Genomic DNA, 14,839 nt, shown 5'->3' with positions numbered 1-14,839 from the left:
GCTGTCCAGGGCCCCCCGCTCCTCCTCCTGCCGCCGGGGGGCCCGGCTGGCCCTGCCCCGCCCGGGGAGCCGAGGGGAGGAGGAAATCAGCTGCTGTCCCTTTAACAGTGACTGGCGCTGAGCAGAGTTCAGAGCGGGGTCAGAGGGAGTTCGCAGCCCGGGCTTTACCTTTGCGCCCAGCCGTGCGCCGGGCCGGCTGCACATGCTGCCTCCTGCGCCGCGCTGCGCCGCGCCGCACTCCGGAGCGGCCGCCGGCCTGGCGCGCAGCGCGCAGCGAGCGCCGAGACAGGCAGCGCCTTGGCAGCAGAGCCCTGGAGCTGGCATGGGCCGGAGGCGCCGGCTGGCAGCGGGGAGCGCACGGCGGAGACCCAGGGGCTGAGGCTGCTGCTCGGGGGCCATGAGAGTCCGCAGAGAGCTCGACTGGCTGGCGGAAGCGACCGGGCCCGCAGGTAACGCGGGGCGGGAGGGCGCCTGTGCCGGAGCTTCTGCCAGTGCCGGGAGCAGGGGGACCCGGGCCAGGCGGGCGCGCTCCTGAGCGGGGTGTCCCCGGTCGCTGGCGCCTGTCATGCCCCAAAGGGGGAGAGGAGCCGGGGAGGGGGCGCGGCGCGGCTCTGGTGGCCGCTCGCCGGAGACCAGACGGGAACGGACGGTCCGTGCTCCGCGGGGGAGTCCAGGGCCCCGGTCCCGGCCACGACCCGGGGGGAGCGAGCCTGGGCCCTGCGTGCCCGGGACCGCAGAGCCGGGAGGGGCAGCGCGGGGGCTCGCCCCACTGGAGGGCGCCGGGCGCTGCCCTCGCGGCTCCCCGCTCCCGACCAGCGGAGCCGGGCCCCGAACTTCGCCCAGCCGCGGCTGCAGGAAGGGCCCGAGCCCCGCGGGCACAGAGCTGCTCCCGCCGGGCCCGAGCCGGTCCGGGCTCCCTCCCGCCTCCAGCCCTTGTCCTGCCTTCCCCGCCCGCCGCCGCTCGCCCTGCCCGGAGCCGAGCCGAGCCGAGCCGAGCCGAGCCCGTTGGTCCCGGCGCACCCAAAGCGCCTTCCCCAGCGCGGGCAGCCGCCGCCCGCTCTCCCCGCCACAGCAGCTGCGCCAGCCGGGCCCCGCTGGCTCCGAGCCCGGCCCAGCCCGCACCTTCCTGCCCGGGTCCCGGACGGCCCGATCCGGCCAGCAAAGCACTCCCCTCCCTCCCTCCCGTCCCCTCCGCTCCCCGCCCTGGCCCTGGCCCTGGCTCGCTCCGGCGGCCCCGGCAGCGCGGCCCGGGCCGGGGACAGGGCAGCGGCCCGGCTGGGGCGGTTTCCCCCCAGCAAGCGAGCCAAGGCGGGGGCGGCAGCGGGGCGAGTCGGGGACCGGCCCGGCTCCTTCCCTCGGCCTCTGGGCTTTGGGCTTCGTGGTGCCGAAAGCGCCGCCGGCGGCTTGACCTAGGGCGCAGCGGAAAGGCGGGAGAAAGTGGGGCCGGGAGGCGAGGGGCTGCCGGCCCCGCCAAGCGCCCCTGGCCCTCGGGGCTCGCCCTGGAGCCCGGCCTCGCTCCTCGGGTTGGCATCAGCAGCAGAGCGGGGCTGTGCGCTCGCCTCGAGGGCTGAGGGGGCCGGGCCGGGCCGGGCCGAGCCGAGCTGCAGGTCAGCGGGGGTGTGAGGCGGGGGAGGGGCCCGGCGAGGGGCGGGGTGGCCCGGGCCCTGGCCCGGGGGGCGGCAGGTGGCCCGGACCCTCCCCGCCCGGCTGCGCTGCGCTGCGCTCAGGTGGGGGCCGGGCTGGCGGCGCTGGAGCGGAGGGAGTGATGTCACCTCCTTACAGCGCCTGCAGGGGCTTGGCCCCCCCGGCCCGGCCCGCGGAGAGAAGCCCCGATATAAGGGCTGGCACCAGGCGCGCCGCAGTCAGTGCGGGCCGGGCCGGGCCGGGCAGGAGGCGGCTCAGACGCGCAGCCCCCGCTCCCCGCCGGGACTCGCCGTCTCCTCCTCAGGTAGCTGCGGGGCCCAGCCAGCTCCGGACGCGGCCTGCCGGGGCCGGGGCTTCCCCTGGCCGCTGCAGCCGGGCCGCTGCCTCCCGCCCCGTCTGAGCGGCGCTGCCCGAGAGCGCGACCGCGCCGGCTTCGCCCCTTGGATCCCCCCGGCCGGCAGCGCCGAGCCCCCTCCCGGAGCCCGGGCAGCAGGCGCGGAGCGCCCCAGGCAGGCCCGTCCGCGAGCGGGTCCCGGCGCCGGGAGCCCCCGTCCTGCGCGCCCTGCCGGGCCCTGGGCCGCCGGGTGCGGGCGGCACCCCCGGGAAGCCCAGGCTGCGGCGGGCAGGGAGGGCGGGCGCTGGCAGGGCGGCCCGGGGCCGGGGCCGGGGCCGGGGTCGGTGCTGTTCGGGCGGCCGGCTGGGCCCCGCTGCCTCCCGGCTCGCCCGTGGCTGCATTCCACAGGCCGTGCGCAGCGGCAGCGCGGGCGGGGATGTTTTGCCTAAATTAGGCTGCGCGCTGGCCTGGGCCGCGGCCGGCAGCCGGGCGCCCCTCACGCCGTGTCTCTTGCAGGTGGCGGGCTGAGCACGATGCTGGAGGCCATGGAGGTGCCGAGCCACTCGAGGCAGCTTCTCCTGCAGCTCAACACGCAGCGCACCAAGGGCTTCCTGTGCGACGTGATCATCGTGGTGCAGAACGCGCTGTTCCGGGCGCACAAGAACGTCCTGGCGGCCAGCAGCGTCTACCTGAAGTCGCTGGTGGTGCACGACAACCTGCTCAACCTGGACCACGAGATGGTGAGCCCGGGCATCTTCCGCCTGGTCCTGGACTTCATCTACACCGGCCGCCTGGGCGAGTGCGAGCCGGGCGGGGAGCAGAGCCTGGGGGCCGTGCTGGCCGCCGCCAGCTACCTGCAGATCCCCGGCCTGGTGACTCTGTGCAAGAAGAAGCTGAAGCGGACGGGGAAGTACTGCCACATGCGGGGGGGCTATCCCCCCTACGGCAAGGTGGGCCGGGGGCTCCGGGCCACCACCCCCGTCATCCAGGCCTGCTACTCGGGGCCCCCTCGGCCTGTGGACATGCAGCCCGGGGAGCCCCTCAACCCCCTCAACACCCAGTGCGGGGAGCTCTATGCCGCTGCCTCGCAGGGCAACCCCCTGCACCAGCCTGGGCTGTGCCCGCCCGAGAGGCACTGCTCGCCGCCCTGCGGCCTGGACCTCTCCAAGAAGAGCCCCAACGGCCCTTCCTCCCAGCTGCTGCCCACGGACAGGCTGCACCCGGGGGACAGCAGGGAGCCCTCGCTGCCCTCACGGCATGACAGCTCCCCGCTCGGCGCCTCGCTGCTGGCCAACCACGGCTCCGGCTACAAAGAGGCAGCGCCGGCGGGCGAAGCGGTGATCCACCACACGGACCGCTTCCGGGGCAGCCCGCCCTGTGCCGAGCCCCCGGGCCGGGCCGAAGGCCGGGACTTCCTCTACCGCTGGATGAAGCACGAGCCCCTGGGCAGCTACCTGGACGAGTGCGAGGCGGAGAAGGAGTCTGAGCGGGAGGAGAAGGCCGAGTCGCCCCCCCTGGCCCCGCAGTCCCGCTACCCCAGCGTGGAGAGCAACGAGCTGGAGAACGAGAACAGCACCAGCGAGGACACGGGCAGCAGCGAGGGCCCGTCGCCCGGGAGCAACCTGGGCCCGTACTGCAACCACCTGGGCTACGAGCCCGAGAGCCTGGGCGACAACCTGTACGTCTGCATCCCCTGCGGCAAGGGCTTCCCCAGCTCGGAGCAGCTCAACGCCCACGTGGAGGCCCACACGGAGGAGGAGCTGTTCCACAAGGCGGCCTCGGAGCAGGCCGTCCCCTTCCTGGACAAAGGCGGCCAGGGCCTGGGCGACATCATCCGGCCCTACCGCTGCTCCTCCTGCGACAAGGCCTACAAGGACCCGGCCACGCTACGGCAGCACGAGAAGACGCACTGGCTGACGCGGCCCTACCCCTGCACCATCTGCGGCAAGAAGTTCACGCAGCGCGGCACCATGACCCGCCACATGCGCAGCCACCTGGGCCTCAAGCCCTTCGCCTGCGACGCCTGCGGCATGCGCTTCACCCGGCAGTACCGGCTCACCGAGCACATGCGCATCCACTCGGGCGAGAAGCCCTACGAGTGCCAGGTGTGCGGCGGCAAGTTCGCGCAGCAGCGCAACCTCATCAGCCACATGAAGATGCACGCGGCCGGGCCCGAGGGCAAGGCCAAGCTGGACTTCCCCGACAGCGTCTACGCCATGGCGCGCCTCACCGCCGACCAGCTGGGCCTCAAGCAGGAGAAGGCGGCCGAGCTGCTCGCCCACACCTCGCACTTCCTCAGCGACCCCAAGAGCATGGAGAGCCTCTACCCGCTGGCCCGGTTCACGGCCGAGCACCTGGGGCTGAGCCAGGAGAAGGCGGCCGAGGTGCTGGGGCCGGCCCCGCTGCTGCACGGCGAGGGTGGCCGGAGCATAGAGTGCTACTCGCCCACCTAACGGGGCCTGCCTGGCGCCCCGGGGCTGCCCACTCCAGCTAGGGCCAGAGCGGCTGCATGGCCGGGGTCGCCCAGCGCCCGTGGCCCCCTCCCCGGCTGGATCCTCGGCAGCGCTTGGGGCTGGGTAACTTTTCTCCCTGGAAATGTGCCGTGATGGAGCTCTTCCGCCTGCCCGGCACGTGGGGAGCGCCTGCAGCTACCAAAGAGCAGGGGGGGCACGGCCCTGGCACCGGGTCCCACGAGTTGTGCTGCTGGTGGGCTGTGGCCGTGGTTACAGCTGGGCCATGGCGTTGTTTCCGGTCTGGTGATGGGGCTGCTTGGGCACTGATCAAGCCCCTTACTCGCCCGTGGGAGCCATCCCATGGCTTCCTGCCCTAGCTGCTTCCTGGGGGTGGGGGGCCTGAAGGGGCCAGTGCCTGGCTACAAGGGGCCGTGTTGTGCCCTCTGCCATAGCTGGCACAGCTGCCAAATGCCCAGCCGGGCCTGGTGCCGCCCAGCACAAGGACGTTTCCCTTGCGGACAATGTGAAGCTGCCTCCTACCTCAGGAGCTGGTCGTCCCCCGCCCTGGGCCCAAGGAGGGGCGTGGCAGTGGCTCCGCAACCTCCCTGCAGCAGCTGGGCCCAGCAGGAGCAGAATAATCCAACTCTGGGCCCACTGTTTGACTCCAGCCCCGGGCAGCCGCCGGGCTCTGGCCGCTTGGAGCCCAGCTTCCCCATGGGGCCGGCTAGGAGGAGCCGGGGGCACTGGGAGGGGGCCAGGCTTTTGCTGCAGCTCCACTTTGTGCCTCAACCAAAACTGGCTTTTGCAGCTGCCCCTCGCCCGCCCCCCCCCCGGGCCTTGCTCACCCACTTGTGCTCCGCACACGCACACGGACGCCTCGCGTCACCCGGGCTCCCACGTCCATGTGGCACTGTCTGCCCCGGCTGCCGGGGGTGGGGGACAGGAGCCGGTTCTGCCGCCCTCAGCCTTGTTAGACTGGTCATAGGGGCTGGGGAGGGCAGGAGGGAAGTGAAGCAGGGCAGGCCGTGGCTCAGCAGCTGTAGCTGGATACGGAGGAGCTGCAGGCACGCGGAGGAGGGCGGGGCCTGTGGGCACAGCCTTCTCCAGTCGCTGGCCCCTCCTGGGTGTAAGAGGAGCAGCAGACGGGCTGGATGCTCTGCAGGGAGCGCTGTGCCCTGGCCCAGCAAACGGCCCAGAGCCAGTGCATGACAACGCCTCTCCCGGCTCTGGCTGCAGCTGGGCCTGGGGGGGGAAGGGTCAGGAGAACGACCCACGAGATCGATCCCCAGTGCCTGAGCCCTCCACCCTCCCAGCTCCCACTGATGGGCCTGGCTCGCCAAGATCCTCCGGCCCTGGGCCCTGCCTGGCAAGCAGAAACCAAAGCAACCACCTGTGGAGGAGAACCAGCCTCCCCGGCCAGTCTCAGGGATAGCCCCCGTGTCCTGCCTGAGCCAGGCCCGGCCCAGCTGCTTCAGAGAAGTCCTGCCCCTGGCCATTCCTGAGGAAGCTGACCCCAGAGAGCGAGCCCCCTGCCCTCACCAGCAGCTGGTGGGAGAGCGCAGGGCTTGGGGACCGGCTGTCCCCAGACTGAGCCCCTGGGACGCATCCCCTCCCCCCCCCCAGCAGTTTTTTACTCTCTGGGGTCACAGGGGCGCCTACGCAGCTAGGGTGAATGCTGCTGTCTCCCTGGGGAGGGGAGGGGGTCTTTGCTGGGGGGTGGGGCTGGCAACGTGAGGCCATGGGAGTCAGTGGTTGATTTGTGCCAGGGCCTGTCAGGGCTGAGACCCGGCCCCCCTGGCCCGGCAGTGCAGGACCCAGCGCCTCTGGGTTTGCGGAGTCAGTTATGAAAGGACAAGGATTGTTTTGAGCCCTGGCCCCTTTCAGCACAAATAAAGCATTGGCGGGAGGGGGTTGTTAACGCCCCCAGGGGCTTTCCTGGGGCTGGGCTGGGCCCCCCGCTCCCCCGCCTATGGCTGGTGCAGGGCAGAGGGGCCAGGCTGTGAGTGCAGGGCCAGGAGCCGGGCTGCGCTCTGCACCGAAGGGCTGTGTCTCTGCAGACGCCCCGGCCCGTCCCGTCCACACAGCAGGTCGGGTGTGAGGCACCCTCGCCTCTGCTCCCTGGAGGCTGAGTCCTGGGCCCAGCTTGTGACAGACACACACTGGCGCCGTCTCCTGCTGGGCCGGGCACCAGCCGCTCTCGCAGCCAGGGAGAGGCAGCGGCCACCTGGGCTGCGCCGTTCCCAGGCCGGGTGGGGCTGCGCTTGGTGCTGCAGCCCGTGGGGGGCAGTGGCCTTGGGGGGCAGTGGCCTGGACGGGCAGCGGGCTGGGCTCTGCGCCGGGCCAGGAGGGGGTACTGCAGGCAGGCGGGCGCCCGGCCGCCCGGCCGATAGGAGTGGGCTGACCTCCGCCCCCGGGCCCGGGGCTGCACTGAGCGGGCAGATCCGCCCCACACGCCTGGACTAAGGGGCCACACGAGCCAGGTGCTGCCGAGCCTGGAGTCCTGCCGTGGGCCGCCCCTGCTCGGGCCAGACTGAGCCACCAAAGGCGTCGGGCGGGGCACAGGCCACGAGGCCCCGCCTGGGCGACCCGGGGCTGTCCCAGCCCCCCCCTCCGGCCTGGGGATAATGTGAAACCCTTTTCCCTTCCTTCTCTTCTCTCCTTTGCACACGGGGCGACTGTGCCCGGCCTCAAACCAATGGTGCCTTCAGCCTGCCTGGCTGCGCCGCCCGCCACAGCCCCAGCGGCCGTGGGGTGCAAATCTCCCGTGCCGGGGTCCGGGCCCACCCAGCTCCGGTGCCCCAGGAGCCTGGGCACAAACGGGCTCCCCAAGCGACCGAAGGGCTCGGCCTGGGCCAGCGTCAGACACAGGCTGCCCTGCGCCCCTTGCAGCCATCAGGGTCAAAGCTGCGGCAGCTGTGAGCAACGCCCGGGGAGGGGAACGTGTCCAAGGCAGGGCCGGGCCGGGCCTGGCTCCAGCTCAGCCCGCGCCCCCGCCCGGCGTGTAAATGGTTCTGATTTGTACCAGCCTTTCTCTGTACTCACCCAACCAGCAATAAAGTGACATTAACACGTGCGGCCCGGCTCCTTCCTTCGGGCTGGATGGGCCCAGCTCCGCCATGGGGCCTGGCTCCGCTGAGCCGTGCGCAAGAGCGTTAGGGGCAGGCCTGGGAGCGGGGCAGGCACTGGCCGAACCGGGGAGGGCAGGAGATCACTGGGGCGAGCGGCTGCGTTAAACGTGCAGCGCGGGGCAGGGGCTGTAACGCAGTTGCATGGGGACTCCAGGCAGAGCCTGGGGGCACCAGTGGGGGGGGGGGGGGCCTGCGGCGGGGGTGCTGCTGGACGGGCAGCCCTGGGGGGCAGGCAGAGGGATGGTTCTGCTGGATCCCAGCGCTGGGCGTGGGGTGACAAGCGCCCCGGCGGGGAGAACAGCACCGGGTGAAGGGGGCTAATGGGCAGTTCAGCTCCAGCAGTTCAGGACGCAGGGGGAGATGCTCTGGCCGGGGCTGGGCAGGAGGGCGCATGGCTGGGCTCAGTGGTTCCATCCTGGCCCCACTGAAGTCAGGGGCCAGACGCCAGGGTCCCTGGGAAGCCTTCCCGCCCAGCTGGGAAAGCGGGAGGCCCGCTGCTTTCCGCCCCCAAACTCGGCAGCGGTTCCCAGGGTTGCAGCTGCCGCAGGCCCGCGAGCCCCGGTTCGCCCCCAGCGGCAAAGGGACCAGAACGAGAGAGACCCAGCGAGGCGTTTGCGGGAGAAATGATTACGAAAACATCCGAACAAACCAGCCGGAAGCCTGGACATCTCGGAACGGTGCGGCCTCCCGGGCACTGGGTGACCCGCACATGAGGCTTGGGCAGCGCATCGGGCACCCAGCAAGCCCCGGGGAAGCCGGAGCCTCAGATCGCCGGGGCGGGGCGCAAAGGGGGGAATCCAGCTGCCAGCCCCAAACTTCACCGGTGCAGGAAGGTCCCCGCCCCCGGGCCAGTGCGGAGCCCATCCCCGCCTCCACGCGGCCCGATGCGGACAGCCTGGCCCCGAGCCCGCCGCTCCCCAGAGACTCACCCGCTCATCCGGGGGGGGGGCCGGGCTGCGGGGCGCCATCCCGCCCGCAGGGGAAGGGGCCGCGGGGAGCTCGTGTGCTCCGGCCGGCTCTCACCTTCCCAGCCCGGGGCCCCTCGGCCGACAGCTCCCGGCCCAGCAGGCGGACCCAGCGGTTAACTTCCCTGAGCCGGGCCGGCGGCTCCCTGAGAGAAGCGGGGCTCTTCCTTCCCGCCGCGGGCAGGGCAGGGCAGGGCAGGGCAGGGGGCCCCGCTCCAGCTCCTCGGGGAGCTGTCCAGGGCCCCCGCTCCTCCTCCTGCCGCCGGGGGCCCGGCTGGCCCTGCCCCGCCCGGGGAGCCGAGGGGAGGAGGAAATCAGCTGCTGTCCCTTTAACAGTGACTGGCGCTGAGCAGAGTTCAGAGCGGGGTCAGAGGGAGTTCGCAGCCCGGGCTTTACCTTTGCGCCCAGCCGTGCGCCGGGCCGGCTGCACATGCTGCCTCCTGCGCTGCGCTGCGCCGCGCCGCGCCGCACTCCGGAGCGGCCGCCGGCCTGGCGCGCAGCGCGCAGCGAGCGCCGAGACAGGCAGCGCCTTGGCAGCAGAGCCCTGGAGCTGGCATGGGCCGGAGGCGCCGGCTGGCAGCGGGGAGCGCACGGCGGAGACCCAGGGGCTGAGGCTGCTGCTCGGGGGCCATGAGAGTCCGCAGAGAGCTCGACTGGCTGGCGGAAGCGACCGGGCCCGCAGGTAACGCGGGGCGGGAGGGCGCCTGTGCCGGAGCTTCTGCCAGTGCCGGGAGCAGGGGGACCCGGGCCAGGCGGGCGCGCTCCTGAGCGGGGTGTCCCCGGTCGCTGGCGCCTGTCATGCCCCAAAGGGAGAGAGGAACCGGGGAGGGGGCGCGGCGCGGCGCGGCTCTGGTGGCCGCTCGCCGGAGACCAGACGGGAACGGACGGTCCGTGCTCCGCGGGGGAGTCCAGGGCCCCGGTCCGGCCACGACCCGGGGGGAGCGAGCCTGGGCCCTGCGTGCCCGGGACCGCAGAGCCGGGAGGGGCAGCGCGGGGGCTCGCCCCACTGGAGGGCGCCGGGCGCTGCCCTCGCGGCTCCCGCTCCCGACCAGCGGAGCCGGGCCCCGAACTTCGCCCAGCCGCGGCTGCAGGAAGGGCCCGAGCCCCGCGGGCACAGAGCTGCTCCCGCCGGGCCCGAGCCGGTCCGGGCTCCCTCCCGCCTCCAGCCCTTGTCCTGCCTTCCCCGCCCGCCGCCGCTCGCCCTGCCCGGAGCCAGCCGAGCCGAGCCGAGCCCGTTGGTCCCGGCGCACCCAAAGCTCCTTCCCCTGCGCGGGCAGCCGCCGCCCGCTCTCCCCGCCACAGCAGCTGCGCCAGCCGGGCCCCGCTGGCTCCGAGCCCGGCCCAGCCCGCACCTTCCTGCCCGGGTCCCGGACGGCCCGATCCGGCCAGCAAAGCACTCCCCTCCCTCCCCTCCGCTCCCCTCCCCGCCCTGGCTCTGGCTCGCTCCGGCGGCCCCGGCAGCGCGGCCCGGGCCGGGGACAGGGCAGCGGCCCGGCTGGGGCGGTTTCCCCCCAGCAAGCGAGCCAAGGCGGGGGCGGCAGCGGGGCGAGTCGGGGACCGGCCCGGCTCCTTCCCTCGGCCTCTGGGCTTTGGGCTTCGTGGTGCCGAAAGCGCCGCCGGCGGCTTGACCTAGGGCGCCGCGGAAAGGGGGGAGAATGGGGGGCCGGGTGGCGAGGGGCTGCCGGCCCCGCCAAGCGCCCCTGGCCCTCGGGGCTCGCCCTGGAGCCCGGCCTCGCTCCTCGGGTTGGCATCAGCAGCAGAGCGGGGCTGTGCGCTCGCCTCGAGGGCTCAGGGCGCCGGGCCGGGCCGGGCCGGGCCGGGCCGAGCCGAGCTGCAGGTCAGCGGGGGTGTGAGGCGGGGGAGGGGCCCGGCGAGGGGCGGGGTGGCCCGGGCCCTGGCCCGGGGGGCGGCAGGTGGCCCGGACCCTCCCCGCCCGGCTGCGCTGCGCTGCGCTCAGGTGGGGGCCGGGCTGGCGGCGCTGGAGCGGAGGGAGTGATGTCACCTCCTTACAGCGCCTGCAGGGGCTTGGCCCCCCCGGCCCGGCCCGCGGAGAGAAGCCCCGATATAAGGGCTGGCACCAGGCGCGCCGCAGTCAGTGCGGGCCGGGCCGGGCCGGGCAGGAGGCGGCTCAGACGCGCAGCCCCCGCTCCCCGCCGGGACTCGCCGTCTCCTCCTCAGGTAGCTGCGGGGCCCAGCCAGCTCCGGACGCGGCCTGCCGGGGCCGGGGCTTCCCCTGGCCGCTGCAGCCGGGCCGCTGCCTCCCGCCCCGTCTGAGCGGCGCTGCCCGAGAGCGCGACCGCGCCGGCTTCGCCCCTTGGATCCCCCCGGCCGGCAGCGCCGAGCCCCCTCCCGGAGCCCGGGCAGCAGGCGCGGAGCGCCCCAGGCAGGCCCGTCCGCGAGCGGGTCCCGGCGCCGGGAGCCCCCGTCCTGCGCGCCCTGCCGGGCCCTGGGCCGCCGGGTGCGGGCGGCACCCCCGGGAAGCCCAGGCTGCGGCGGGCAGGGAGGGCGGGCGCTGGCAGGGCGGCCCGGGGCCGGGGCCGGGGCCGGGGTCGGTGCTGTTCGGGCGGCCGGCTGGGCCCCGCTGCCTCCCGGCTCGCCCGTGGCTGCATTCCACAGGCCGTGCGCAGCGGCAGCGCGGGCGGGGATGTTTTGCCTAAATTAGGCTGCGCGCTGGCCTGGGCCGCGGCCGGCAGCCGGGCGCCCCTCACGCCGTGTCTCTTGCAGGTGGCGGGCTGAGCACGATGCTGGAGGCCATGGAGGTGCCGAGCCACTCGAGGCAGCTTCTCCTGCAGCTCAACACGCAGCGCACCAAGGGCTTCCTGTGCGACGTGATCATCGTGGTGCAGAACGCGCTGTTCCGGGCGCACAAGAACGTCCTGGCGGCCAGCAGCGTCTACCTGAAGTCGCTGGTGGTGCACGACAACCTGCTCAACCTGGACCACGAGATGGTGAGCCCGGGCATCTTCCGCCTGGTCCTGGACTTCATCTACACCGGCCGCCTGGGCGAGTGCGAGCCGGGCGGGGAGCAGAGCCTGGGGGCCGTGCTGGCCGCCGCCAGCTACCTGCAGATCCCCGGCCTGGTGACTCTGTGCAAGAAGAAGCTGAAGCGGACGGGGAAGTACTGCCACATGCGGGGGGGCTATCCCCCCTACGGCAAGGTGGGCCGGGGGCTCCGGGCCACCACCCCCGTCATCCAGGCCTGCTACTCGGGGCCCCCTCGGCCTGTGGACATGCAGCCCGGGGAGCCCCTCAACCCCCTCAACACCCAGTGCGGGGAGCTCTATGCCGCTGCCTCGCAGGGCAACCCCCTGCACCAGCCTGGGCTGTGCCCGCCCGAGAGGCACTGCTCGCCGCCCTGCGGCCTGGACCTCTCCAAGAAGAGCCCCAACGGCCCTTCCTCCCAGCTGCTGCCCACGGACAGGCTGCACCCGGGGGACAGCAGGGAGCCCTCGCTGCCCTCACGGCATGACAGCTCCCCGCTCGGCGCCTCGCTGCTGGCCAACCACGGCTCCGGCTACAAAGAGGCAGCGCCGGCGGGCGAAGCGGTGATCCACCACACGGACCGCTTCCGGGGCAGCCCGCCCTGTGCCGAGCCCCTGGGCCGGGCCGAAGGCCGGGACTTCCTCTACCGCTGGATGAAGCACGAGCCCCTGGGCAGCTACCTGGACGAGTGCGAGGCGGAGAAGGAGTCTGAGCGGGAGGAGAAGGCCGAGTCGCCCCCCCTGGCCCCGCAGTCCCGCTACCCCAGCGTGGAGAGCAACGAGCTGGAGAACGAGAACAGCACCAGCGAGGACACGGGCAGCAGCGAGGGCCCGTCGCCCGGGAGCAACCTGGGCCCGTACTGCAACCACCTGGGCTACGAGCCCGAGAGCCTGGGCGACAACCTGTACGTCTGCATCCCCTGCGGCAAGGGCTTCCCCAGCTCGGAGCAGCTCAACGCCCACGTGGAGGCCCACACGGAGGAGGAGCTGTTCCACAAGGCGGCCTCGGAGCAGGCCGTCCCCTTCCTGGACAAAGGCGGCCAGGGCCTGGGCGACATCATCCGGCCCTACCGCTGCTCCTCCTGCGACAAGGCCTACAAGGACCCGGCCACGCTACGGCAGCACGAGAAGACGCACTGGCTGACGCGGCCCTACCCCTGCACCATCTGCGGCAAGAAGTTCACGCAGCGCGGCACCATGACCCGCCACATGCGCAGCCACCTGGGCCTCAAGCCCTTCGCCTGCGACGCCTGCGGCATGCGCTTCACCCGGCAGTACCGGCTCACCGAGCACATGCGCATCCACTCGGGCGAGAAGCCCTACGAGTGCCAGGTGTGCGGTGGCAAGTTCGCGCAGCAGCGCAACCTCATCAGCCACATGAAGATGCACGCGGCCGGGCCCGAGGGCAAGGCCAAGCTGGACTTCCCCGACAGCGTCTACGCCATGGCGCGCCTCACCGCCGACCAGCTGGGCCTCAAGCAGGAGAAGGCGGCCGAGCTGCTCGCCCACACCTCGCACTTCCTCAGCGACCCCAAGAGCATGGAGAGCCTCTACCCGCTGGCCCGGTTCACGGCCGAGCACCTGGGGCTGAGCCAGGAGAAGGCGGCCGAGGTGCTGGGGCCGGCCCCCTGCTGCACGGCGAGGGTGGCCGGAGCATAGAGTGCTACTCGCCCACCTAACGGGGCCTGCCTGGCGCCCCGGGGCTGCCCACGCCAGCTAGGGCCAGAGCGGCTGCATGGCCGGGGTCGCCCAGCGCCCGTGGCCCCCTCCCCGGCTGGATCCTCGGCAGCGCTTGGGGCTGAGTAACTTTTCTCCCTGGAAATGTGCCGTGATGGAGCTCTTCCGCCTGCCCCGGCACGTGGGGAGCGCCTGCAGCTACCAAAGCGCAGGGGGGGCACGGCCCTGGCACCGGGTCCCACGAGTTGTGCTGCTGGTGGGCTGTGGCCGTGGTTACAGCTGGGCCATGGCGTTGTTTCCGGTCTGGTGATGGGGCTGCTTGGGCACTGATCAAGCCCCTTACTCGCCCGTGGGAGCCATCCCATGGCTTCCTGCCCTAGCTGCTTCCTGGGGGTGGGGGGCCTGAAGGGGCCAGTGCCTGGCTACAAGGGGCCGTGTTGTGCCCTCTGCCATAGCTGGCACAGCTGCCAAATGCCCAGCAGGGCCTGGTGCCTCCCAGCACAAGGACGTTTCCCTTGCGGACAATGTGAAGCTGCCTCCTACCTCAGGAGCTGGCCGTCCCCTGCCCTGGGCCCAAGGAGGGGCGTGGCAGTGGCTCCGCTACCTCCCTGCAGCAGCTGGGCCCAGCAGGAGCAGAATAATCCAACTCTGGGCCCACTGTTTGACTCCAGCCCCGGGCAGCCGCCGGGCTCTGGCCGCCTGGAGCCCAGCTTCCCCATGGGGCCGGCTAGGAGGAGCCGGGGGCACTGGGAGGGGGCCAGGCTTTTGCTGCAGCTCCACTTTGTGCCTCAACCAAAACTGGCTTTTGCAGCTGCCCCTCGCCCTTGCTCACCCACCTGTGCTCCGCACACGCACACGGACGCCTCGCGTCGCCCGGGCTCCCACGTCCATGTGGCACTGTCTGCCCCGGCTGCCGGGGGTGGGGGACAGGAGCCGGTTCTGCCGCCCTCAGCCTTGTTAGACTGGTCATGGGGGCTGGGGAGGGCAGGAGGGAAGTGAAGCAGGGCAGGCCGTGGCTCAGCAGCTGTAGCTGGATACGGAGGAGCTGCAGGCACGCGGAGGAGGGCGGGGCCTGTGGGCACAGCCTTGTCCAGTCGCTGGCCCCTCCTGGGTGTAAGAGGAGCAGCAGACGGGCTGGATGCTCTGCAGGGAGCGCTGTGCCCTGGCCCAGCAAACGGCCCAGAGCCAGTGCATGACAACGCCTCTCCCGGCTCTGGCTGCAGCTGGGCCTGGGGGGGGGAAGGGTCAGGAGAACGACCCACGAGATCGATCCCCAGTGCCTGAGCCCTCCAACTTCCCAGCTCCCACTGATGGGCCTGGCTCGCCAAGATCCTCCGGCCCTGGGCCCTGCCTGGCAAGCAGAAACCAAAGCAACCACCTGTGGAGGAGAACCAGCCTCCCCCGGCCAGTCTCAGGGATAGCCCCCGTGTCCTGCCTGAGCCAGGCCCGGCCCAGCTGCTTCAGGGAACTCCTGCCCCTGGCCATTCCTGAGGAAGCTGACCCCAGAGAGCGAGCCCCCTGCCCTCGCCAGCAGCTGGTGGGAGAGCGCAGGGCTTGGGGCACGGCTGTCCCCAGACTGAGCCCCTGGGACACATCCCCCCCCCCCGCAGCAGTTTTTTACTCTCTGGGGTCACAGGGGCCCCTACGCGGTAGGGAC

At 72.8% G+C, this 14,839-nt stretch overlaps 2 protein-coding genes across 4 annotated transcripts; both read left to right on the top strand.

Annotated features, from left to right (window-relative positions):
• The first annotated feature begins 91 nt into the window (after window positions 1-91).
• LOC137164922 (hypermethylated in cancer 1 protein) lies at window positions 92-6,507 on the top strand. Of its 2 annotated transcripts, none has more exons than XM_067565968.1 (2): window positions 92-449; window positions 2,495-6,507. In XM_067565968.1, exons 1-2 carry the CDS (start codon window positions 398-400, stop codon window positions 4,429-4,431), a joined length of 1,989 nt encoding a protein of 662 aa, XP_067422069.1. In that variant the 5' UTR covers window positions 92-397; the 3' UTR covers window positions 4,432-6,507. The 2 variants fall into 2 exon arrangements, with proteins under 2 accessions (XP_067422069.1, XP_067422070.1); XM_067565969.1 differs by lacking the exon at window positions 92-449 and adding an exon at window positions 1,883-1,948.
• A 2,546-nt stretch (window positions 6,508-9,053) lies between these two features.
• Window positions 9,054-13,818, top strand: LOC137164923 (hypermethylated in cancer 1 protein-like). Of its 2 annotated transcripts, none has more exons than XM_067565970.1 (2): window positions 9,054-9,206; window positions 11,249-13,818. In XM_067565970.1, exons 1-2 carry the CDS (start codon window positions 9,155-9,157, stop codon window positions 13,162-13,164), a joined length of 1,968 nt encoding a protein of 655 aa, XP_067422071.1. In that variant the 5' UTR covers window positions 9,054-9,154; the 3' UTR covers window positions 13,165-13,818. The 2 variants fall into 2 exon arrangements, with proteins under 2 accessions (XP_067422071.1, XP_067422072.1); XM_067565971.1 differs by lacking the exon at window positions 9,054-9,206 and adding an exon at window positions 10,637-10,702.
• Window positions 13,819-14,839: the final 1,021 nt, after the last annotated feature.

The sequence above is a fragment of the Emydura macquarii genome, unplaced genomic scaffold (assembly GCF_026122565.2).
Source record: "Emydura macquarii macquarii isolate MOO-44397 ecotype Brisbane River unplaced genomic scaffold, CSIRO-AGI_Emac_v2 contig_2699, whole genome shotgun sequence".
Taxonomy (NCBI): domain Eukaryota; kingdom Metazoa; phylum Chordata; order Testudines; family Chelidae; genus Emydura; species Emydura macquarii.
Note: the sequence above shows the minus strand (reverse complement) of the source record. Positions and strands in the feature narration are given on the sequence as shown.